Below are 24,268 nucleotides of genomic sequence, written 5' to 3' on the forward strand. Positions count from 1 at the left end.
ACGGTATAGGTATACCTAGACTAGTGCTAAATAGAGACAGTGCAAAGCAGAAAGAGCCAGTTTTGTCGTATTTTGAACTTCAACAAGAAAATAACCGACTAAAGGCTGAGCTATTCAAATCAAACCTATTTAAACAGCGGAAATCGACATCTTCTACATACCCTAGACAGGAGAGCTCTGCTGAAATTCTCGAACATCAAACGAATCTGCAACACGGCAAAAGCGTCTATCATCAGAAAGTGTGGAATCGAACAGACATCTGGATGCCAAGCAAAGACTGCAGTGATGTTTTACTGCATCATGGCTTTACGTGGACCTCATGGATCCATTTTGCAGTTCATCTGCAAACATTCGAGCTAGAGCATGAGTCTGCTTGGATGAACGGGACATTCCTTGGTGGTGATGCTCTCTGGCTTGCTGTATATTTTGGCTTCATAGCAGTGAGGAAATATTTCCAGTCTTTTTTTAAGCAAGAGAGCTAATTAATCATAGATGAGTCTTATGTTTATGGATGAGGACGAAGCTAGAAGAGCGGGATTGCCCCTAGGTTTGACTCTTCACTTTCCTCAATCATGTCAATACTTCCCAAGTTTAACGCATCTTAGAAAACACGTCTGAGCTTGTTCAGAACTGGTACGGCACGGCGCTATTTTTCCTCAACGAGGCGAATTTCATGCGGAACCCCGATTTCAAGACAGTACAGGCCATTGCCATACTTCTCGGACTGGCCAAAAATGTTGGGGACTTTGATCTTCAACCAGTTCTTCAAGCTACAGGTATAAGGATGGGCCAAATTCTGGGAATGGATCAGGAGCCTCCCATGGTGTCTGACAACCCTGTTACACAAGAGATCAGTCGACGAGTTTGGTGGACCTTGATCATCTGTGAATGGCTGTGCATACCAGCCCGTCCGCCCTGCATCCACGAGGCAGACTTCAATGTCAGGCTGCCACTGGTCTTGTCAGATGTAGAGTTGTCAACAGGATTAATTGACGAGCCAAGTATGGCGGTCAAGAGGCCACGTCCGGTGGATTATCACAATGCTATGATCTTCTTAGCAAAGTCGAACTATCGCTTTCAAATCCAAATGGGGACCATTGAAAATATGGGTGGAGATAATCTTCTTGAAGACCTTGTTCTGACAACGGATGAAGCCCTAGCTAATATTATCTCACAATTGCCAGCCCATCTTCTCGAGCTCTCTGGAGGACCAGCCAAAGACGGGGAACAATATCCACCCTGGGTACTGTGGCAACAAACCACATTGTCTCTCTCATTTTTGTTCTATCGAATGAAGGTGAACCGAGTTCTACAACATCGATGGGCCTACTCTTCGGATGTGCTTCTTGCAAGGTCAAAAGCAATATGTTTAGACTCGGCCAACACTATTGTGTCCATGGTCAAGCAACACAAGGTTGTGTTGGCACGCCATCGTCCGTGGTGAGTCTCAATTCTTCTGCTTTCATTGATCCTGTTCAACTAAATGTTCCATTTCTTCTTTCCTCGTATTAGGGCAACAACCTCTGCCCTATTTTCCGCTGCTTTGACCCTTGCAGCAGAGGCAAAGCGTCTTGACTCAGACGCAGCAGTGGAATATATTGACAAAATTCAAACTTGTTTCTCATTTTTTGAATATATCAAAGATCACAGTGCTCTTGCAATGCGAGTACTAAGTGAACTGAGGATATTTTGCGCTGAAATATGCGGTCATTATTCCGAAGCCACTGATAAGACGTGATTATCGCCAAGCTTTCATGGATTTCATTGCATTGAGACAAGAGACAACATATTTAGATTTATCCAATTTACTCAATGAGCACTAAACTGGAAATGGAACACCAACAAAAGAGGAAATCCTGTTATAATATACAAACCTTAGGAGAGTACGATCTGTAAGTAAACCGAACCAGTTGATGCAAGATCTAGAGGTGTAATGTTGAATATACTTTGATCGACTATATTATTGAACAGAAATAAGTCATTATTGAATGTTCTGGCCTCGTCCTAGGAATCAAAGAAAAAAGGACGCCAAAAACCGGGCAACGTCTGTGTCTTATAATATCTCCGGACCCTCACTCGTAAGGAGTAGGTGATGTGCATTTGTACTTGTTATACAGGCTATTTCAATAATAATAACCTTTGAGCAAGATTGACAAGTCTAGAATAAATGACTGTCATATGAGGATCATGAGAAAAAGTGACAGGTCACTAAGTTGTCAGGTCAAAGCTCCTTAACTAGTTAGAGCCCCGGGGCCCTTCCTCATGATTATGTGATTGCTTGCCTGAGGCCACCAAAACATCTGCCCTCTGACTTGAAGAATCTGTATCAAACTATTGCTCTCCTTGCGCCTTTCTCTCAATCTTAGACCGTCAAGCTATTCTCGCAGCATTACTCAAATTCTTAGAGTGTCTCCGCGAAAACTTGTTGATCACATCTTGCCACTTCGCGAAACTTTTACTCTCCGGAACACCCCCACCCCATTCTGTCCGCCCTCGCGCATTCACCCCAAGACACCTTAAGCGCATTCTGGTTGATGGGACACGCTCCTGGTGTGGAAAATACAGCTCTTGACAAGCCCCAGAAGGTCAAAATGGCGGCTAGAAGTGGTTCTGGGGCTGAGGCATCGGGGGTAAGTCAATTCCCGCGTCTGGTTGAAATGATCGAGAAGTAGACACTGACGCGTGCTATGCAGCTGGTCCACACCCTCCAAGGCCATGTCGATGATATTCGCACTCTGATACAGTGTGGTATCTGCATTCGTCCCCTTTACGAACCGTTTACTATCGCCTGCGGGCACACTTTCTGCTACTCAGTGAGTCGCTTCATACTATTGTACTATTTTGTTAATCCCAGTATCTGACCAGGATTCTTCACATAGTGTCTATCATCATGGTTTGCTGGTGGAAGATCAAAGCGGACATGCCCGGATTGCCGAGCACCAGTCAAAACTCAACCAGCGCCAGCTTATTTGGTGGGTTTTAGCAATCTTCAATTCGTTTCATTGTATCTGACATAGTTTTTGTGTTTCAGGTCCGGGCTGTTGTACAGATGTTCACAGGTCGAGCTGAACTTTTAGACAGAGGGGAAACGACTACGGAGCATTCAAAGAACCAAAGGGACGAAGCGGAAAAACTGGACCAGGACAAGGCCAATGATCACCCAACCGAAGGAGGTTTATTCGGGGGTCTTTTTAAGCCAAAGCCTCCCCCACTCAAACCTGTCATTGACATTGATGACGGAGTGGTTCGATGTCCGCTCTGTTCATGGGAACTTGAAGGAGATAATTGCGCAGGGTGCGGCTACCGATACCAGCCGGATTCCGAGGATTCAGATGACAGTGGATCAGCTGACTTCAGTGATACCGACTTAGATTCCCTGGATGATGATGAAGACGACGAGGAAGAGAACGGTGAGCGTGAGCAAGGGGAATCTGACCACTTCGATGACATTGAAGACCATGATGGCGTTTGGGGCAACTTTGCGCTTCAATATTACAGACCTACCTTCCCCCCGCGGCTTCCATGGCCCCCAGGTGCTGGTCGGCTTTTTGACCGGCTTGAAAACTTAATGGAAGGAGGACCTACCTTGATCCCAATGCCACCAGGGGTTCCAATGAATCATGGACACTATATCCCTTCAGGCAACACCAATGGGAGTGAATACGAAGAAGAGGAAGAGGAAGAAGAAGAGGGAGAGAATGAGTATGACGAGTCAGACTCATTCATCGATGCCGAAAACGACCATCCGCCCACGAGTTCCTTCATTGAAAACCAAGGCCATCGTCTCGGGAGTGGCGATATGTATGAATCGGAATCAGACCGTTCCACCGGAACTGTTGTAGATGATGTTCAGGGTGGCCACCATCCCCTACCGATTGGGCTCAATTACAGAAACACCACGCCTTACTTTGACGACGAGGATTCTGATGAAGAGGAGCAAGAGGAAGTCTCAATAGTCTCGGACGACAGAGAGATGGTCGATGAAGATGAAGAGGAGGATGAATCCGAATCTGAGGAAGACGCAATCCTGACTACTGCACCGCGTCGTCAAGCTAATTCATATCCACACCGGTCCCCTTGGTTCCAAGCCCCCAGCGATGCTCCATGGCTTGCAGCAAGGCCTTCGGTACCCATCCCTGACTCATCAGAAGAATCGGAATCTTCGCCGCCTACCAGACCTTCGATACCAATTCCTGACTCATCAGAAGAATCAGAATCTTCGCCACCTATCAGGCCTGCTAGACCCAGTGCGCGTCGTTCCATCCATCACGGCAGCACTGCTCAGAATGTGATCACCCTTGATGATTCCGACGACGATCAGCCTGTCGGCCCAGTAAGAAGGGCCACACAGAGGCGACGTGCCAGGTTCTCTCCATATTGAAAGAAATCTTCCAACCGCCGATGCGGCATTTGCTTTCGAATTTTATCGGCTTACTTAATGTTTTGTTTTGGCTTCAGCGCGGCGCTTGGGTAATGCTAAGAGGGCTGTGGACATGGTTGGCGTTTTGTCTTCATTTTGATATTAAAAGCATGCCCTTTTGTATGTTTTTCTTGCCTTTTTTTTGCTTCTGATGCCTTCAACTGCTGGATCCTATCTTCATGCTTTGTTTCTTATCGGCTCCACCGTACTCTACAAATACCCATATTTATCCTTATTCGATTCAACCTTGACATTTTGTGCTCCTTTGTCAGTGAAGTCGAAGGACCTAGTCTCTTCGCACTCAACAAAGCGCGGACGCAAAATCCGTCATCAGATTCATAAAGAAAGCCACCAGGCTTTACTTTATCCAGTCCTTATTTTCCACATTGTATTCTCACAAACTTGTAGAGCGCAATAGCTTCCTTCGTATTGTCATTGCTAATATTGCTTGTGTCTGAGTGATGACTACATGCATCTACAACAGTCCACGAGTCCATTCGAAGTAAAAAAACGCATCTGCCAGTAACCTACCTAGTGGGGACCCTACTTACTCGCAATCAAAGTAAAGCAATGGGAACAGCCAACAAACACCACCACATAGCGCAGACCCGGCTATTGGAAGCACAAACCTTGCGAAATTTGAGGGAAGGAAGTTTACACATAAGATGTGCTGTGTATGTAGTTTTTCTAGTCGTTTACCCCAATCAGAAAGCTTACTCTTCAGGGACAATACTGCACGAAATAGGGATATGATTGACTTCAATGCACCGAATATATCCGGTACTTATGCAAAAATGGTAAAATACACAGATGTGACTCCAAATACACCTGACCCCGAGCAACGCTCCCCATTTTACTCTCGGCCAATGGCCAAGATCGAGACAGAAGATTATGAACAAAATTTATACATCAGCCTTCGTTGTGTCATTAGTAACAAACGGAACTTCGAAGACAACAGCACCATTGCGGCCTCCCGAAGTGGTGCCCTCATGGAAATTGTTGTTGAAGCACTTCCAGCGAGCCAAACGGTGCTCCTTGCCGACAGCGGCGACAATAGACAACCCACGAGGTTCCTGCTCGGTCTCAGATTTCCGTTTGTCTGCACCAGGCATATCAGATTCAGGGCGTCGTTCGAATACTGCGATGTCGTTGATGACACCCTTGATCAAAGGCTCTGGCTCTTTTTGATCCGCCACAGGGGTTGCCTCGAGGGCAAGAGTCTGGTTGAGTTGCTGCGAGGGCGTGTCTGGTGTCACAGTACCAGGTGAGCCTGCACCGATGGGACCCAGAGCGATGAGTGTCTTTTTATCTTCTGAGACGCGCCATGCGCGGATGAAACCATCCCAGCTGCCACTGAGAACAACGTCGGTACCCGGTAGAGTAGCGAGTGCTGTGATCCAGCGAGGCATGGGTCGCATGTGGCGCGTGTTGTGGGCGGCAGTCGCCTCATCTGTCTCGGGTGATAACACATTCAGAGGGGGAATTGGGTCCAAGCCATGAGCAAGACGAACGGTGTAGAGTGGCTTCTTCTTGTGGATCGACCAAAGGCAGAGGGAGCCAGAATCCGAGCCAGTGACAAAGTGAGTGGGTGGAAGGGGGGCAATGCAATCAATGTTACTCTCATGGTAAGGGGCATTTCTTGAGGCGCCACCACGGAACACGAGCTGTGTTTCCTCGACAACCTTCCACAAGCGGGCGGTGCGATCCCGAGCACCTACACTCACACATTCGTCAATGGTCATGGCAGCAACTCCGGTGACATGATCCTGGTGGCCGAAGAGTGTTTCAACATAGGCGTGGCCCGCTCCGCTGATAGACCAAGTCTTAATTGTGCGGTCGTACGAGCCGGAGAATAGCTGCTCTCCGGAACTCATCGCTGAGATATGGCGTGCAAAAGACAAGCTGCAAACCGAATCTCTGTGGTGCAAGAAGGTCTTGCTTGGCGTCAAAGTCTCTGCGTCCCAGATGATAAGTTTATTGTCCGCTCCACCGGTGGCCACGAATTTTCCAGAAGGCGAGACAGCAACAGATAGAATGCTTCCTGTATGTCCTTGATCTTCGCCTGATTCACCAACTTTGCGCATACCCCGAGCGTACTTCACACGCTTGGGCTTCTTGCGCTGGGGACGCGGAGGCCGCTTAGAAGTATCATTATCGCCGTTCGATTCTGTAGACTCTGATACACTAGGTGTAGCCAATTCCCACTTGGTCAAAGTCTTATCCTTTGAAACAATGTAGACAAATGGTGGATGGACTGCGATGGCAGTGTTTGACTGGGTATCTGAACGGAAAAATGAATGGGGCGCTGTGGGGATAGATAATTTCGTAGCGATTTGACGGAACGTCCGCCCTTTGAACTCATCGACGTCCTTCTTCAATCGCTCCGCAATCAAGTCTCGATCGATATCCGCAGCATCAAATCCAGCTTCGTCGACTTCTTCCTGGATGTTACTCAAGTAGCGTTCAGCGAGTTTCAATCTTCGGTCCGCCGCGGTTTCGCCATCTTCCGAGTCCGATCCGCTTTCGTCGCCTGACTCTGCCGTATCGATTGCGGCATCTTCATCCAAGTCACTACCCGAGATCGATTCTTCTCTCTCTTTCGTGCGTCGACCAGCGTCGGTTTTGGCATCTACGCCTCGCTTTTTTGATCCTGGGGGTGCGGCGCGGTCGTCTCTCTTCCTCTTGCGCTGCGAATTGGGTACAGTGAAGAAGGATGACATGGCGACGTTTGGTCAAACCTGTCAGTTCTTGATCTCTGTATAAAGAAATTGAATGTATGGCGTTCTCGAGAGACTCGGACTGCGGAGATCGAAACTTCAACTTTTTTTTGGCAGAAAAAAAAGCGCTAAGCGGCGGCTGACTCAGCAGGTAGCTGACCTCACGGGAGCTCCAGGCGTCAAGCTCACCGCGCGGTCCTCCTCACTTAACCACTATTCCCCTTCGTCTTCTCTGATCATCTACTTGCTTTTTGTTTTTTTATTTATCTCTCATATCGCAAACATGCAAGTTTATGGTACTCTTATATTACAAATGGCCACTAATAGTTTGCTAGGGAGGTTCTTTTGGGTATCGCCGGCAAGGACTTCGTCATTCTTGCTGCATCCAAGGCCGCAATGAGAGGCCCGACAGTTCTCAAGGCTGAAGATGATAAGACACGACAGTTGAACAAGCACACATTGATGGCCTTCTCCGGCGAGTCTGGAGATACCGGTATGTAGCTGCTCCTCCATCGAGATAAACAAGATGCTAATGAGCTACATATGCTAGTTCAATTTGCCGAATACATCCAAGCCAACGCTGCACTCTACAGTATGCGCAATGACACGGAGCTCAGCCCCTCCGCCGTTGCCAATTTCGTTCGGGGAGAATTGGCGCGTAGCTTGCGGTCACGGAGTCCCTACACAGTCAACTTGCTGCTAGGTGGTATAGATCCGGTCACTGAGAAGCCACACCTGTTTTGGATTGACTACCTAGCGTCGCTGGCGCCCCTACCATATGCCGCCCATGGCTATGCCCAGTATGTTTCATGGCCCATGATGACGGACGATACGAAAGTATAGGCAAGAGATAACTAATGCTGACTCCGCTAGATACTACTGCCTCTCTATCCTTGACAAACACCACCATCCCGACTGCACCCGCGAGGAGGGCCTTGCGCTCCTCACCCTGTGCACAGATGAGCTGAAGCGCAGACTCCCCATTGACTACAAAGGAGTAAGTTCTTGAGGAAGCCCTCAAATGCTGCTATTCTGACACTCTCATTTACAGATGCTGGTGAAGATGGTGACAAAGGATGGCGTGGAAGAGATCACCGTGGATAACGATAAGGTGGTACGGAGTGCTTGAAGGTCGACATACCATGGCGTTTGTTGTATCACATCTTATGACGTTTTTCTTTGATTCCGAGATAGTCGAACGGTCGACATGATTTAGGCTGTAGCAACCTTGGAAGTCAAGTAAGAAGTAGAGTCCTAGATAGACTTGAATAAATAATTGCCAAATACAGCCCTATGAGCTCACCGCTTCGAATGAATAGCATTATGTATATAGAGGGTACACCGCTTGGCATTTGCATTCAATGGGCGTTTGATTTGTTTGCAACATTGCTGAGTCGCATCCCGAGCTCCAAGAACTCCGTGATCACCAACTTTTCGAACCAACCCATCTCACAATGTCGAAAAGACCCGCAGAGCTCCCCTTGGAGCAAGACTTTTCTAGCTCACCCATGTCGAAAAAGGCGCGCGTTGAGGACGACAACGATCCCGATTCTCGCAACGGCGCAGTGCCCGCGGACCGAACGAGCGGCGAAGAGCTGAAACAGGACCGTCGCAATGCTGTGGATGTTCAGGGAGCAGCGCAAATAGAAGGAGAGGAGCTTGAGGAGGGTGAACAAAATCTCTCTGGACTCTCAGATATTGACGAAGATGCGCCTGTACTCAGCGCTCCGAAGCGGCAAAGCGCTCCCATGGAAGGCTACGGCGACCTGTACCTCGACACGATCAACCGCGAAATCCTGGATTTCGATTTCGAGAAGCTGTGCTCCGTCAGTCTGTCGAACGTCAATGTATACGCATGCCTCGTATGCGGCAAATACTTCCAGGGTCGTGGCCCTAAATCGCATGCATATTTTCACGCCCTTGAAATTGGACACCACGTCTTCATCAACATTGCCACGAAGAAGGTCTATGTTTTGCCTGAAGGATATGAAGTCAATAACAAGAGTTTGGAAGATATCAAGTATGTGGTTGATCCGCACTACACAAAAAGTCAAGTGGCGAAGCTTGATAAGGAAGTGCATGACGCCTGGGACCTTTCTGGGTCTAAGTACAGACCAGGTAAGAGAATATATCACAGGGTCGGAGCTTTCTTTTTAGCTAATTGTCTTCCTTTCCAGGGTTTGTCGGCATGAACAACATCAAAGCCAACGACTACGTCAATGTCGTAGCTCAATTACTGGCACATGTTTTGCCAATTCGGAACTTTTTCCTCCTCCACGAGTTCCCCACGCCTGGCACACCGGAGATAATTCTTCGTTTCAGCACGCTGGTGCGCAAGCTATGGAACCCTAAAGCTTTCCGGTCACATGTGTCTCCGCACGAGTTACTACAGGAGATTGCCGTACGATCCTCGAAGCGTTTCACTCTCACCAACCAGGCAGATCCCGTGGAATTTTTGTCTTGGTTCCTAAATACCCTGCACCTCGCCTTGGGAGGGTCCAAGAAGCCCTCACCAACACCCACAAGTGTTATTCACGCAGCGTTTCAGGGCCGTGTACGGATCGAAAGCCAAGCTATCACCGCTCACTCCGATACCCAAAATGCCCGATTAGTATTCTCTGAATCTGCAACGATCAATAGCCAGGTCACTCCTTTCCTCATCCTCACACTAGATCTACCCCCCACACCCCTCTTCCAATCTACCAGTGGGGTGTCGAGTCTCCCACAGGTTCACTTGACTACCCTCTTGAAAAAATACAACGGCTACACAGCGTCAGAGAAACTGGCCCAACGTGTCCGACACCGTCTCCTTCACCCTCTGCCTCCCTACCTTTTCTTCCATATCAAGCGCTTCAGCAAGAACCGCTTTGTCTCTGAGCGAAACCCAACAATCGTTACTTACGACTCTCCGCACTCCTTGGATATGTCCCCCTATGTTGAGCCAAATCCCAATGTTTGGTCACCTGGCGAGCCAATCCTCTACGATCTTGTCGCAAACATCATTCTCGACCCCGCTATTGCGGCACCGGGTGAAATGGATGATGCTGTGGATAAGGGCGTTAACTCTGCGTCAGGTGCCGGCGGTTCCTCCAGCGGAGCAGGTGGCGGCAGCAAGAAGGTGTCATGGCTTGTACAACTTCATGATAAAGCCATGGAGGCCGAGAACACCCGCGCCAAAAACGGCGGTTCCACGGAGAAGCAGCAGCAGGGCCCGGAGTGGCTTGAGATCCAGGATTTGTTCGTCAACAGCACGCAAAGCGAGACGCTGTTCACTCACGAGGGGTATCTCATGGTCTGGGAGCGGCGCAAGGTGCCAGGGAGCAAAGGAAAAGGGCGTGCATGATCTGATGTAGTTACATCTGACGAGTTCCGAGATCAATCAATTAATGTTCAATTAATGTTCAATTAGCCTGTTGCAGTCTAACTAGTTGCATGTCACTATGCGGGCGCTTCATCCAACTGAAGCAAGAACTCGAAGCCAAACGCTGAGTTGGGATCACTCCCAGAGAGTACATAGATGCCAGTTTGTAAAAGATTGCGAAATCAGCCCATTACTATACATAAGATATATAATGAATGCGATAGAGTGCACTCTCTAGCCTTCATCTGTCAATTTCCACTTCTCACTCTCCTCTCCTATCCACTGCATCCTCCCCGCTTCAGTGTCAATTAGTAGTGTTATTATCCTAGCCAGTTGGACATATTTATCGACTTTAACCGAGTTTTTCATTTCACAGCTTCAATTATCGCCATTGGCTAATACCCATTATCTCCCACACCTAGGTACATAGACCCACGGCTATCAGTTCACCATCATTGTCCTCCTCGAGCACCACATAGTAACGTAGCGGGTGGCCTGCGGACTTGACACGATCTTATCATAGTTAGTTTCCATAATTTCAATTCTATCAAGTTATTCCCACAGCTTTGTCCGTCTTGTTCAAGATCAAGGCAGCCGAGACAGATCGGTGTATTTGTGACGAAGAATCGCAAGCACCAAAGCATATTCTTATGCAATGTCCACTCTACACCGAGCATCGCGTGAGGATGTGGGGACAACTTGATAGAGTCGGAATCAAGGAAATTGACATAATAAGATCGTATCCAACCCGTAGGCCACTCGCTACGTGGTTAACTCCATGCGTTCAACATGTAGGGCTTGAGGAGGACGACGACGACGAACAACCGATAGGGCTTGCAGCTATGAGCCTAGGTGTAGAAGACGATGGGTATTAGCTAACGACGATAAATGATGCCAGGGAACGAGAAACTCGGCCACAATCAACAAGCATGCCAAACAGCGGGCTAAATCATCAATTGAAACCGAAGCAAGGGGAGAATGCAGAGCATAGGAGGAAAAAAGTGAGAAGTGAGAAGTGGGAGCGGGAGTGGAAAGACGGAATGCAGGGTGCAATCTATCGCATTACACATATTTCTTTTATATGGGGGTTTTGGGGGGTAGGGCTTGTGGGTTTTAAGAGATGCAGGAATGGACTGGCTCCACACTCTTTACAAATCAGCCTCTGCATACTCCCTAGGAGAGATCCCACTTGGCGTTGTTCCTTCGAGTTCTTGCTTCGGTTGGATGACGTGCCTGCATAGTACAAAATAGACTGTAAGAGCTTAATTCGCGATTAATTGATTGATACTAGCAGCTGTGGCGATGTGGATTGTCTTCATCGGCAACGAGTTCAGCGGTTGGCCTGCGCTTCGAACTTGCTATTGTCTTCTGCATCTTCTATGTTTCTACTCTTTGAGAACAGACTCAACATACAATCAAATAATGACGAAATTGGATTTTTGTTTTTGTTTTGTTTTTCAATATCTTCCACTGTACGGTAAGTTAAGGAAATCATGAAAAGAAACACGCAAATGCTACACTCGAAGAGAAGAATATAATGGCCATAGAAAGACAACCTCCATATGTAGCAGATAGCTTTGTATCTTATAGCCAGAACCTTGGAATGGCAAGGGCTATAAAACAAGCAAGAAACGGCTGTCGAACATGTGCCGTCACGGTATATTATATCAATGATCTAGATAACGCTAGATGTGTGACTCAAAAATTGCGGAAATGCATACTGTACAGGTGAAAAAGTGGTTGGGGTACAAAGGTTTCATCTAGCCTAGTTAAGATACACATTATAGAACGACATAGGTATTGATGCGGCGAAAACAAACATATAGATACTCATCACAAGGTTCCCCAACCGCAGAACTTCCGCCCTATCCTCATTGTCGAGCCTACCAGGAAGCCCCAAATCCCCGCTCTCATCGCAACTTGCATCCCTCTCATCAGCATGAGTCGGCCGGAATAGGCAAGTATGTCTGGCCACGTTCTTCCGCCAAACCAAAGACCCAACGGGTGGACATCTGAGAGACGGATAAGGGAGGAAGGGTGTGATATGATCCAGGATCGGGTCAATGAGCGAAGATAGTAGGCTTCAAGGGGCGCGAGTAAGATGCCGCTGATTGCAGCAGCCAGATGAGATGCGAGGGAGTCCACTGGGTATGCCGAAAGAAGGGTGACGCGATGGACTTGCGACAATGGGTTTGTCAGTTGTCCGGGCATAAGAGAAGAGGGTAGAATTGGCTGGACCAGGGTGTCGGATTGGGTGTCTTCATTATCGTTCGTATCTGCCACAGGATTTGATTCATTTGGGGGCTCTTCGTCATTTGGTTCTTCCACGCCATCTGGGAGAATGTTTGGAACAACGGACTCTAGTCGTTCCTCGGTTGACTCTAAAGTTGGAGCGTCGGTGGTCTGGGTTTCTGGAGCCGGAATTTGAGGGTCTACTTCCGGGGCACCAAAGTCTTGAAGGGTTATGTTGGATGGTCCGGCACTTGAAACGTCGTCTGTATCTGTTGCCGCTACGGGCTGTTGCTCCTGTTGCTGCTGCTGTTGCTGCTGGCGCTGGGCCTGACTTAAAATCAGAGCCTCGAGGAACTCGGCTATGGATCGTCTGTCCATGGCATCTGGGTTTGTATTTGATCCTGGCACATCATTACCTGCGGGTGCATGCAGCCGAGGGATATTTGAAGATGGGATTTGCGGGTGACGGTTCCGATGACCCATCAACTCAAGCTGCATCGTGATGACGTCGGCGCTCTGGTGAATCAAAGATGCTCTTACGCGAGGCGACGTAGGAGGTGATGTTTCTGGTGATGATGGGCGAGAAAAGAGAGTGTTGGATCGCGAGTTATGACGGTCCGTAGCAAAATCTTCATCATTTTGCAAAGGGGTTGTTTGCTCCTGCGGAGTTGAACTGGCCGAGAGACGGCTCGTTCTTCCCGCAGTAGCTATCTCGGAGAAATAGTCACTGCTCATTTCTCCAGGCGATTGAGACATACGATCTTCATTTGTAAGCACTTGATTCAGCCCAATGACTGATTCTGCTTGGGTCAAATTCGTGGGCCTTATTGCATCCTGTGGTCGTGGTTGTTCTCGTGATGCAAGAGCAGCAACCTGGGCATCGGGGGTGATCCCCGGCGGCCTAGGTGGGTGATTGTTTGGTCTTTCTTCGCCAATCAGATTAACTTGGATTCCGTCAAGTTCATGTTGCAACAACTCAATCGAATTGCGTAGATTTTCAATCCTCTCGTCTCTCAAGGACTGGATAGCTTGTTGCTCTGCTGATCGGTTCGATCTCAGTCCAAAGAACGATGATACCCACCTTCGAAAAATGGCTAGTTCGAACTTGACATCTTCAAATAGCGAGAGTTTGGAGCGGTGTAATTCTTCGTCTGATCTACGGCCTAGGGTAGGCACTACCCACTCTATCAGGTTTTCTTCGAAGGCAACGCGGACTGAGAGTTCATCGGGAAGAGCTGGCTTTGGAAGGTGTCGCCTGATCAATCGATAGATACGCTCCTCCAGCTCTGGTCGCAAGTAGTAGCCATAAAGGAATACTAAAACACCAGGGGAGGCCAGCAACTGCACGAGTGAGGTCCCCAGTGAGTGAGCAGAGAAATCGGCGGGCAAGGGTGGCAGTTGTAGCAAGGATTCTCTGCTGAAGGGAAGCAGAAGATGCGCTCCAGGAATGCCATATGGAGACACAAGGGAAAGAGATTGGAGTGTGGAGTACATGTAGAACTCCATAGACAACATAAGCACAGAATTTCGCGCCCTTTACTCATAATTAGTTGTCTTGTCAATTTGAATGGACGATGAATATACTCACACTGTATATAGAAGCCCGAAAAGAGAACGAACGCCAATTGAGTCGCCCGTCAAAGACTGAACGTAGTCCCGAAGAAAGACGAACACCCGTTTCAGTGGGGTTTCACGAGCTATCGTCAAACCACTGGATATTGCCCAGGCAGGAATTCCAGAAAAATAGAAATTAAGAATCCCTATGGTGTCTCTCTCAGACTTTATGACACTGAATAATGCGGAATGGGCATAATGCCGATAAGTCTGAATATTAAGTCCCGAATGTCAGCCTAATCAATATAGAGTAGTCGATATTGCATTTACCTGTACGCGACCAGTGACTGAAGAGGTCCACCAGGTACCGAAAAAGATGAACAGTTGATCAAGAGTTGTTATCACTAGTCCAAAATCATTTTCACTCGCAATCTGGTTGATCTTTTGCTGTTCATTGGGAATACTAGAGTTTCGGTCTTCTCCACTGACGACAATCCCCATTGTTGAAAGGATGTCGTTTTTTGCCCTCCGGAGTTCTTTCCCAAGTGCTCTGGATTCGGGGTTAACAGGGTGCCCTCGAGTGTCATATTGCTGCATATAATTGTCCGCGTGGACACTGGAGATCCGTCGGACTGGATTGGAGGGGTCAACCGCCGCATTGTCGGGAGCTTCGTATGGAGACCGGCCCTTTCAATCAGTCAATATTATGCACTACCTAGTTTATAACTAGGCTCAATTAGGCATGTAAGGAAGAGGCGTTTGGGATGGGGTTGTATATCCACATAGAAACAATGAGACATGTAGTGACTGGTGTTCAGAAGTCTTCAGGATTCTCGAGATAAAGGGTGATCCATCGCCACATCCATAGACCCAAGATTTCTCAACTGCAAATATAGGGGAAGTTCGTGCGTAAAAAGGTGAAGCTTACCAATGCGAGCCGGTTCAAATAAGCCTGTCGACCCATATCGTGCAAGATCGCTGGGCTAGTACTGTAGCCACGCCGCCTTTTATTGAACCATTGGTAAAACCTGTCAGAGCCTCTGGATTTAAAAAGATTTATGTAACAAGCGATGAAGTACAATCAGATGAAAGCCCGCTGAAGGTGCACATGTGGTCATGCGGCCAAACTTGGCCTGAGGCAGGAGCCATATCTTATCACCAAACAAACAGTGCAAACATCAAAAAAAGTTGCCCGCTCGAGCTGCCGTTTTTTGCGATCGTTCAATCTCTACGGCTCTTCGACTGGCCAATGGCGTGCTAAATTCTACCTTTTTACGCCGAGATATTATAGAGTCATGTCGAAAGCTATCGTCAAAACCACTTTCGAGGCGTCCCGCACGCTCCGCCCCATTTACACCGGTGGTAGCACAGCGCTGGATGCCAGTGGGCGCATCTTGCTGAGCTGCGTGGGAGAGGATGCCTTGATCGTTGATTTGGAGACTGGTAACCAGCTTGCTAGCCTGGAGGGGGTATGTTTTTTTGGTCTTGAAGTATTCGTCAATTGCAAAGCGCTAACCACATGAACGTTGCAGGATGGAGAAATTGTCACAGGTTTGGCCAGTAAGTATTGTATATCCTGGAAGTGAGAATAAAACACTGACAATTCGCCTAGTCACGCCTTCCGCCTCACACGCCATTGTCTGCTCGCGCTCGATGTCCATGCGAATCTACAGCCTCCCAACTTTCGACGAGACTTCCCAGACCATTGAAGCAAAACTTCTCCGAACCCTTAAGCCTCACACAGCTCCCGTTGTGACCATTGCTGTTGACCCTACTGGCACACTGCTTGCCACTGGTGGTGCCGATGGCTCAATTAAGGTTTGGGACATTAGAGGCGGTTTTGTCACTCACACTTTCCACGGTCATGGTGGTGTTATTTCTGCGCTTTGCTTTTTCGAGGTTCCTACTGCCGATAGTGATGCCAAGTCATCTAAGAAGAACAAGTCTAAGCAACAGGCTACGGGGGATGATGATGAAGATATGGAGGAGTCTACCCGTACGGGTTCTACAGCTGGATTCCGCCTTGCATCTGGCAGTGAAGATGGCAAAATGCGTGTGTGGGATCTGCACAAGAGAAAATCCATTGCGTCGCTCGAGTCACATGTTTCACTTGTCCGCAGTTTGTCCTTTTCACCGTCAGAGAACGCATTGATCTCGGCCAGCCGAGACAAGACTGTCATCGTGTGGGATGCGCGTACTTGGAAGACTCGCAGAATCATTCCTGTTTTAGAAAGCGTGGAAGCCGCCGCTTTCATCGCGGATAGCGGGCTGTGTGTTATTGGTGGAGAAAATGGCAAACTGCGAGTCTGGGACTGCAATCGTGGAAGCGAGATCACAGAGGAACAGGAGGCTGGAGAGGAGTTCGAAAGCGTCGTCGCTATCCATTATTCAGCTGGCTTGCCTTTCGTCCTCACTATCCATGCAGATCAGACTCTCCGACTCCACTCGCTCGAGTCGCTGTCCGATTATAAGCCAGGGTCAACTTTGGAACCATTGACGGTTACCCGCCGCATTTCTGGAAATGACGACGAGATCATTGATCTGGCTTACATTGGGCCTGATCGGTCGCTGCTTGCTTTGGCCACTAACACTGAAAGTATTCGTGTAGTTTCGGTTACTCCCTCAGAAGACCGACCCTCAACTCAGGGAGAGGAATACTTCGGTGCTGATGTCACACACCTTGAAGGCCACGACGATATTATCATCTGCATTGATGCGGACTGGTCAGGACACTGGCTCGCAACTGGTGCTAAAGACAATACCGCCCGTCTTTGGCGTATTGACCCGAAGACATCCTCTTATACTTGCTTTGCTATTTTCACTGGCCACGCCGAGTCGTTGGGAGCAATCGCCCTTCCGCGCGTGCCACCTCCTGTTGGCAGTGCCGCATATAACGACCCCGTGAACCACCCACCAGCATTCCTAATTACTGGATCGCAAGATCGCACAATCAAGCGATGGGATACAAGCAAGTTAGCTCCCCTGACAGGAGAAAAGCCACACACTCCCAAGGCAATGTATACTCGCAAGGCTCACGAAAAGGATATTAATGCCATTGATATTGATTCTACATCTGAACTGTTTGCCTCAGCATCACAAGACCGCACAGTGAAGATCTGGGCCGCCGACGAAGGCTCGACGGTAGGTGTCCTCCGTGGCCACAAGCGAGGTGTTTGGTCGGTGCGATTCGCCCCGCAAGGCACACCGATCATCAACTCAGATTCAAAGACAAGCACGAGCCGCGGTCTAGCAGTCACAGGCTCGGGTGATAAGACCGTCAAACTGTGGAGTCTGTCTGACTACAGCTGTCTCTTGACTTTCGAGGGCCACACCAACAGTGTTCTCAAAGTCCTCTGGCTCCCACCTCCACAGGTCTCGAACAACCAAACCGACGATGACGAGGATGACGAAGAGGCTGCAACAGCACGCAAAAACGCCATCCAGGACCGCCCCCTTATCGCCTCTGCCGCCGCAGACGGTCTGGTCAAGATCTGGTCCCCTTACACAGGCGAGCTCGAAACCACCCTGGACAACCACATCGACCGGGTCTGGGCGCTTGCCAGCCCCTTCCCATCCGGCTCACGCGCAGACGTGAAGCAACACTCCTCCAAGCTCAACACTACTCCCTACGCCATTGCCTCCGGCTCTGCCGACGCAACAGTGACATTCTGGACTGATACTACATCAGCCACCTACACAGCCGCTGTCAACGCCAGCTCTGCTCGCGTCGAACAGGACCAAGAGCTGCAGAACTACATCCGTGCAGGTGCCTACCGCGAAGCCATCACCCTGGCCCTGCAACTTAACCACCCCGGTAGACTGCTCTCGCTCTTCACCTCCGCTATCAACGCCGCAGACGACCCAACCCTTCCGGCTGAGGAACGCGAGCTTGCTGCAACCAGTCTGTCCGGTAACCCGTCCATTGACGAAGTCCTGCAGAACTTGGACCCTGCCAATCTGCGCACTCTCCTGCTCCGTCTCCGCGACTGGAATACTAATGCACGCACCTCGCGTGTGTCACAGCGCATCCTGTATGCTCTGTTCCGCTCCTACCCTGCGTCCACATTCGTGGAACTTGCGACCCAGTCCGTCCGCGGAAAAGAGGGTCGTGCCGCGGCTGGTATGAAGGATATCCTACAGGCATTGGCTGCATACACTGAGAGACACTACCGCCGAGTTGAGGAGCTGGTCGATGACAGTTACCTAGTGGAGTGGGTTCTCGGTGAGATGGATGGTGGTGTTGGACTTGGTGCACTACGTGATTTGACTGTGGGCGATGTCAGTGACGAGGAAGAGCATGAGAAGGACGTTGTTATGTTGGAAGCATAGTCTGGCTTTATAGTCTTTTACCCTGTTTGTACATTGAATTTGGCGCTTTCGTTCTTGGAGTACCATGGGTGGGAAGGATAAAAGCCATCTCTTTATAGAATTGAACAGTGTATCATGGAAATTGTTCTTTGGCTAAAGCCATATATTTTGATTGTTCAGGGTATCTTTATTTGGCTGAATCTCGTGGTAAAATAACTAGGAGTCAATATGTAGCTCCTAAAGAAGCAGCAATTTGTCATGTACAAAGGCGTCAATGTCTTTCAACCCCGCTAACCAAAACATAACCAAAACATCCGGCCTCTAATCATCGCGACGACTCCGACGAGAGTCACGATCACGATCACGATCTCGGTCACTCCGAGAGGAGTGAGACGAGTGCCGCGAGCTGCTGTATCTGTCATCTCGAGATCGATGGCTGCGGTCCCTGTCCCGTTCCCGATCTCCATCTCTCCTTCGATCGTCCTTATCATCATCACGGTCTCGGCGGCGATCCCGATCGTGGTCTCGATCACGATAGGAACGGTCGTCGCGTCTGCTTTTATCATCATCGTCATCATATCGAGAGGAGCGGCTAGAAGATTGGCGGCCACTAGACCGACTGCGGTCACGTCGCGAGGACCCAGTCTTCCGGCTAGAACGATCCCCCTCGTCGTCATAGTCGCGTTTGCGGTATTCCCTGTCTCGACCGCTCTTCTCAAGGTTACGATCCCGTCGCTCACGCCAATCGTCTTCCTTGGGAGGCTTAGACTTGGCCTCCTTTTTGTAGAGCAGCGAGTTCCTCTTCGGTGAGCTGCTCGCCAGTTTTCTTATTCCGCATCATGATAGGCATGTAAACACCCTCAGCCTTGTCGTTATCCTCCCCTTGCTTCCTCGATGCCTTGCGCATAGCCGCTTTTCCCCAAGCTCCGAACTCAGCTTCCGCTCCTTTGCCGCCGGATGAATCCTTTGCACCAATACCGAGGAACACAGGTCGTCGTTCTGGGACACGAGGGTTTTTCGCCTTCTCTGCAGCTGTGGCACTGCTGTAGTTGCCTCGTCCAATAGATTGACCATCCTTCCAGCCCATTCCTCGTAGCAGCGCAGCACCGAATTCCTCAACGGGGATGGCATTGTAGGCGTCCAAATTAGCAGGATCAGGTCGGGATGCCACATCTGTTCGGAAAGATCCGAGCTCGTTGTATTGGACTGGTGCTTCTTCATCTCTATGCTTAGCAGACTCAATCACAAGGTCTGATCTCCGTTCCACTTCGCCGGTAGTTTCGCGAATCAGCGCTTGCATGGCAATCTGGTCGTCGGTGAGGGGCTTGGTCTCGACGGGTTTCGCATCAGGCATGGCCTGGTCTTTGTCCACTACCGCGCCTTTCTCTGCCTGGTCTGTGGACTGCTGTGCAAAGCTCAACCCGTACGCCATACTGGGTGTAGATGTCTCCACTGTAGACTCCCCGGGGGCTGCTTGTCCGTTCTTTTGCGCTTCCTGCATAGCCTGCACTTCGCTAGGCAGCAGATTCTTCTTGCCTTTCTTCACATTAACACCCGCCCGGTCGCGCCAGTTGTTCTTGCTCGTAACGGGAATGATCAGTGGCTTATTTGTGTCTTCAACTGCCTGTCCATCTGCGGTAATGGCGGCACCCGTGAGAGTGTCGAACCCTGAGATTTCCTCGTGGGCCGGAGGGGCCTCGTCAGAGTCAGAGTCATCGTGGTAATCGAGCTGGTGAGGTCTCCGAGGCAGTGACCGGCCGTTTGCTGGGGAATTTGTGGAACGGCCACGATTTGAGGATTGGATGTTGAAACCAGTCTTTTTCGGGGGACCATTTGAACTGGACAAAGATAGAGAGATTGGTTTGGACAGCGGTTGTCCCCCCTTACTGTGGTCGCGCGAAGACATGGCGATGGTATCTTAGTTTGAAACAAATGGAGTGCTTAGTAGGGAGAGAGAGCTCGAGGCGCAATTGATACTTGAGAGCGACCTCATGGGCGGTGGCAAAATTGGAAGCGCGGCTAAATACACAGATTTGTATGGACAGCGGTAATCCAAGCCACGCTCGAGGGCTGCAACTCTACTTTGTACATATGTACCGCCTGGCAGTCGAAACCTTTCCCTTTCCGTTTTAGTGCTCACCCCTGCCGCTTTTTGATCACTGACCTCAGTAAAACTGAGCATGTCCCTGACCCATTACAACTGAGCTGCTCACTGTGCATCACCTGATCATCCCGTGAGCACCACTGATCATCATTTGAGCTAAGCTTCTCCAAAACCCAACTTGGGGACGGCTTAGCTTAGACAGCCATTGCATTAAGGCTTATAATCTCATTGGTAAACTGGCTAAGACTGCTACCCCTTATCTCGCTACGAATTTTGATCGTCATGATACGCTGGCATCGTGATGTTATTCGGGAGATATGACTAGAACGTGTGCCTCCTACTACCGACGCGTTATCGACGCGTCTGCAATATCTTGACTCTAGGATATGATCCTGTCTTATGAGAAATTGCCTCACCCTTTAGGTACTCCTATCGATAACGATCCGCGCCGCTACGCCTATAGGCTATGGATGAGAATACCACGCTGACACCGTACTGCTAACACGTAACGAACATGCTAGAATTATACTAACACCCCTATCGACAATGCACCGCGCCGCTAAGCTTATGAGAAGACTACGCTGGCACCATACTGCTGACACGCAAGGAACACTGCCTTCTCTAGGGCTGGACTGGTTATCACCCTGCCCTTATAATATTGAGCGGTGTCATAATTTCAATTCGGGCACACTTCATGCTATCGCAGAGAACCAACCGCTGTCTACGGGATACGCATAGACTAAGTAAGTCGCGAACCCCATTGCCAAGGCCCTAGCGTAGTTCATCTATTGGGTGAGCCTCAAAGTAAGGGCCGTAGTAAAATGCCTTTTTGTTTCCCTATAGACAGTGAACGTGAAAAATATTAGCCTTCGATTAAGGCTTATCGTGTTACTGAAAGCTATGATTTCCTACCAATCTCCATCATATAATGTCCACAGCTTTATGCTTTGATTTCTTTCAAAATGACAATATACCGTAAGCAGCATTTTTCGGCGCACTTAAGTTAAGCGCCGGTCGATTAATGATCGGCGCCAAGGAGTTGGCGGTCCCGCAAAAAGTTATTCAGTGTTTATCGGCCAAGCCGATTTAGAGAATGACTGTAAACATGTGCTGTAAACATGACCGGTATTTTTCAACTGATAGTCCTAAATGTCACGATCTGGCTGTTATCACATGTTTTCACATGTCAGGGATTGTTGCTTCCAAGGTTGCTATTTCTTTGTTCAAAAGTGCTAAGCCTAATCTGGAAGGAGGGAGTTTGCTTGCATGTGAGATCCTCCAAGTATAAGAACCCCAGGATCTCTCTCTCTTTATTTCTCTCTCTCTCTCTTCTTCTTCTTCTTCTTCTTTTTTGCTTTTCTAGTTTAATGCACTCTTTCATTATTAAAGACCTGGCTCGTAACACTACTCAGTATCTAAGCGAAAAATGATTCTGTTACATATAATTGACTAACCGCCACAGATATCCAATTGGCTCTGTAGTCATAGACATCGTTCCTGACCACTTACAGGGTTGACCTGTTTCACATACACCAATTATCTCTCCCTCAAAATGGGTCTTGGTAATTCCGCCCTAATCTGACCAGACTCCCAATTCCTAGCGGCTACTAACATTTAGGATAACAGGGCAGATCAGACTATGAACACCGTTGAAAGCTCCATGATAGATCTCGAGGCCCAACCATGGCAGACACGGAGAAATAGATTTCGATCTTGAAACAACATTTGAAGGTGTCAAACGAAGACTAGGAGCAGACTATTGACCAACTACACTAGGAAGTGGGTCATAGTCCAGTTCTTCTACTAATATCGATTGATCACCTGAGAGCGGGGTAAACTGGGGTCCAGTAGTAGCTGGAAGGATTCAAAGCTGACTTCCCGGCCTCTTCAAAACCAGCCTCAACACGTTCAACACTTCATAAATTCAGTTATTTGCACATCGTCTGAATAGAGGCTGTGGTATTGACCCCTTTGACAGCCACACACCCTGATTTCATGGCAATGGATGTTTCTCAACTTCCGGACATCACCGGCTTGCTTGTCAGGCCAGATAACCCTCCACGAGAGGATGTCGAAGGAATGGATTACTCACGATGTGTGGCTCTATACAACTACCTGATACAATATGCTTGGCTCGCTGAAGGCCGTCCACTGGCAACTCTGAATAGCAACAGCACCAACTTTTTCACGGTCCACGGTGCTGAAGCTGAGGCTATTCGTCCAAGACTTGATCCGTCGGTGGTGGCTTTCCTTGACAACGCTATAATACCTCCTTGGGAAGATTTTGGCGAAACGCCACTCTCTATTTTCGCATCGGCACTCAATTGGCCACAATCACTTTTTGCGGAAGTTGAAGCTGATCTTGAAGACCAGCCGGTTGACAGTATGCTGCGCTTGTGCTATGTGGCCTTATCAACCGATGACAGTAATGGGGGTGTTATCTACCACCAACGCCACCATCGCGTCGCGATATTTATGCATACTGATGACTGGGGCTTCGGGTTTCCAGTCAAGGATCATCCAGACGTTTGGAACCCATTCGAGACAGTGCTCTCCCACTGGATTGACATGATTAATATCGGAAAAGTCGTGGCTGCGCCTCATGAAGAGCCAGCGCTATTCGAATTCGAGAAGATCGGGCCCTGGGAGTGGCGGCCCTATAGCGAAGCCCAGATTACTACGTGTGTTGACGCGTGGGATCGGTTGTGTCAGGCTATCGAGACACGCATCTCGCAGCTACCAAACCCACCATCACTAATCAGTTCCGGTTCCAGGACTGATACGGATAATCTAGAGCCACTGGTCGCATTAAGCGTCCTAGACGCCGCCTCGGTGCTCGATCCTTGCTTTACGCGTTCATTTCTATCACGCGCGAGACGACCCTCGTTCCAATATATCGCTCCAGGCCTTCTCCTGCCCCCAGCTGACTTATCTGGGTTTGTGGCGCTACAGACATTCACCGCATTGCCCCTTTCCCAGTATACCGTACCGCCAGTGTGCCTTTTCCCCGCCGATACCGGATACCAGCGTCCTATCGAGCTTACGAGATTTACAAGTCCATGGGTATTAATGGAGGATTTCTATTCATCGTCTACTGATACGCATACACCCTCTCATATCTCTGCGGGTCTATATACTACAGCAGTGGATAGAAAATGGGATGATATGGCCGAGGATGGATTTCAGCTGTTTCTCCCGTTTACCGTCAATGCTGGCTATGATAGGAAGGTAGGCGCACGAAAAAGCGATGGGGAGCTTGTTGATAGGGACAGTTTTTCAGGACTCTTTCAGCATGGATTCAAGCCTTTTGGTGGTAACTACTACCGCCCTCAGCGGCTGGAGCGTTTGTTGGATTGTTGGCGCAAGCTGGTTGAAGATGGCGTCTGGTCTGTTGGGCCGGATGGGGTAGAAGGTACAATTGATACTTTCAAAGATGCTGAGACGGAGAGTCGTTGGAGGAATTATTATATTTCTCCCACGTGGTAGATATCCCAATTCCATCCCGCCTTCAATCCGGAGACTACTTCTGCGCTCTATTCTGTGGGGATGGACCAGGTAGTGACCCGAAGACG

The 24,268-nt window shown here is 49.1% G+C and overlaps 10 protein-coding genes across 10 annotated transcripts; 6 read left to right on the forward strand and 4 right to left on the reverse strand.

Moving 5' to 3' along the window:
• Positions 1-137: 137 nt before the first annotated feature.
• Positions 138-1,738, forward strand: N7479_003505 (fungal specific transcription factor domain-containing protein; the record flags this gene model as incomplete). The annotated part of the gene is made up of 4 exons (XM_057251202.1): positions 138-440; positions 493-547; positions 606-1,440; positions 1,513-1,738. Coding segments are annotated over 4 exons (1,419 nt in total), but the record flags the coding sequence as incomplete, so codon positions are not given.
• A 796-nt stretch (positions 1,739-2,534) lies between these two features.
• On the forward strand, positions 2,535-4,381 carry N7479_003506 (uncharacterized protein; the record flags this gene model as incomplete). Its single annotated transcript, XM_057251203.1, has 4 exons — positions 2,535-2,630; positions 2,694-2,813; positions 2,880-2,972; positions 3,032-4,381. The coding sequence occupies 4 exons, from the start codon at positions 2,535-2,537 to the stop codon at positions 4,379-4,381; spliced, it is 1,659 nt and encodes a 552-aa protein (XP_057110528.1).
• A 941-nt stretch (positions 4,382-5,322) lies between these two features.
• Positions 5,323-7,140, reverse strand: N7479_003507 (ribosomal RNA-processing protein RRP9; the record flags this gene model as incomplete). The annotated part of the gene is made up of 1 exon (XM_057251204.1): positions 5,323-7,140. The coding sequence occupies one exon, from the start codon at positions 7,138-7,140 to the stop codon at positions 5,323-5,325; it is 1,818 nt and encodes a 605-aa protein (XP_057110529.1).
• A 393-nt stretch (positions 7,141-7,533) lies between these two features.
• pre1 (proteasome core particle subunit beta 4) lies at positions 7,534-8,456 on the forward strand (the record flags this gene model as incomplete). The annotated part of the gene is made up of 5 exons (XM_057251205.1): positions 7,534-7,630; positions 7,688-7,937; positions 8,011-8,134; positions 8,189-8,251; positions 8,427-8,456. The coding sequence occupies 5 exons, from the start codon at positions 7,534-7,536 to the stop codon at positions 8,454-8,456; spliced, it is 564 nt and encodes a 187-aa protein (XP_057110530.1).
• A 135-nt stretch (positions 8,457-8,591) lies between these two features.
• N7479_003509 (ubiquitin carboxyl-terminal hydrolase family protein) lies at positions 8,592-10,480 on the forward strand (the record flags this gene model as incomplete). The annotated part of the gene is made up of 2 exons (XM_057251206.1): positions 8,592-9,255; positions 9,315-10,480. The coding sequence occupies 2 exons, from the start codon at positions 8,592-8,594 to the stop codon at positions 10,478-10,480; spliced, it is 1,830 nt and encodes a 609-aa protein (XP_057110531.1).
• A 1,851-nt stretch (positions 10,481-12,331) lies between these two features.
• N7479_003510 (uncharacterized protein) lies at positions 12,332-15,248 on the reverse strand (the record flags this gene model as incomplete). The annotated part of the gene is made up of 4 exons (XM_057251207.1): positions 12,332-14,264; positions 14,319-14,554; positions 14,615-14,971; positions 15,213-15,248. The coding sequence occupies 4 exons, from the start codon at positions 15,246-15,248 to the stop codon at positions 12,332-12,334; spliced, it is 2,562 nt and encodes an 853-aa protein (XP_057110532.1).
• A 331-nt stretch (positions 15,249-15,579) lies between these two features.
• Positions 15,580-18,613, forward strand: N7479_003511 (U3 snoRNA-associated protein UTP13; the record flags this gene model as incomplete). The annotated part of the gene is made up of 3 exons (XM_057251208.1): positions 15,580-15,753; positions 15,817-15,844; positions 15,897-18,613. The coding sequence occupies 3 exons, from the start codon at positions 15,580-15,582 to the stop codon at positions 18,611-18,613; spliced, it is 2,919 nt and encodes a 972-aa protein (XP_057110533.1).
• Positions 18,614-18,882: 269 nt separating this feature from the next.
• N7479_003512 (uncharacterized protein) lies at positions 18,883-19,269 on the reverse strand (the record flags this gene model as incomplete). Its single annotated transcript, XM_057251209.1, has 1 exon — positions 18,883-19,269. One exon carries the CDS (start codon positions 19,267-19,269, stop codon positions 18,883-18,885), a length of 387 nt encoding a protein of 128 aa, XP_057110534.1.
• An 86-nt stretch (positions 19,270-19,355) lies between these two features.
• spp2 (spliceosome ATPase-activating subunit SPP2) lies at positions 19,356-20,498 on the reverse strand (the record flags this gene model as incomplete). Its single annotated transcript, XM_057251210.1, has 1 exon — positions 19,356-20,498. The coding sequence occupies one exon, from the start codon at positions 20,496-20,498 to the stop codon at positions 19,356-19,358; it is 1,143 nt and encodes a 380-aa protein (XP_057110535.1).
• A 2,199-nt stretch (positions 20,499-22,697) lies between these two features.
• N7479_003514 (uncharacterized protein) lies at positions 22,698-24,182 on the forward strand (the record flags this gene model as incomplete). The annotated part of the gene is made up of 1 exon (XM_057251211.1): positions 22,698-24,182. The coding sequence occupies one exon, from the start codon at positions 22,698-22,700 to the stop codon at positions 24,180-24,182; it is 1,485 nt and encodes a 494-aa protein (XP_057110536.1).
• Positions 24,183-24,268: the final 86 nt, after the last annotated feature.

The sequence above is a fragment of the Penicillium vulpinum genome, assembly GCF_028829585.1.
Source record: "Penicillium vulpinum strain IBT 29486 chromosome Unknown utg000002l_segment0_segment0, whole genome shotgun sequence".
Classification (NCBI taxonomy): domain Eukaryota; kingdom Fungi; phylum Ascomycota; class Eurotiomycetes; order Eurotiales; family Aspergillaceae; genus Penicillium; species Penicillium vulpinum.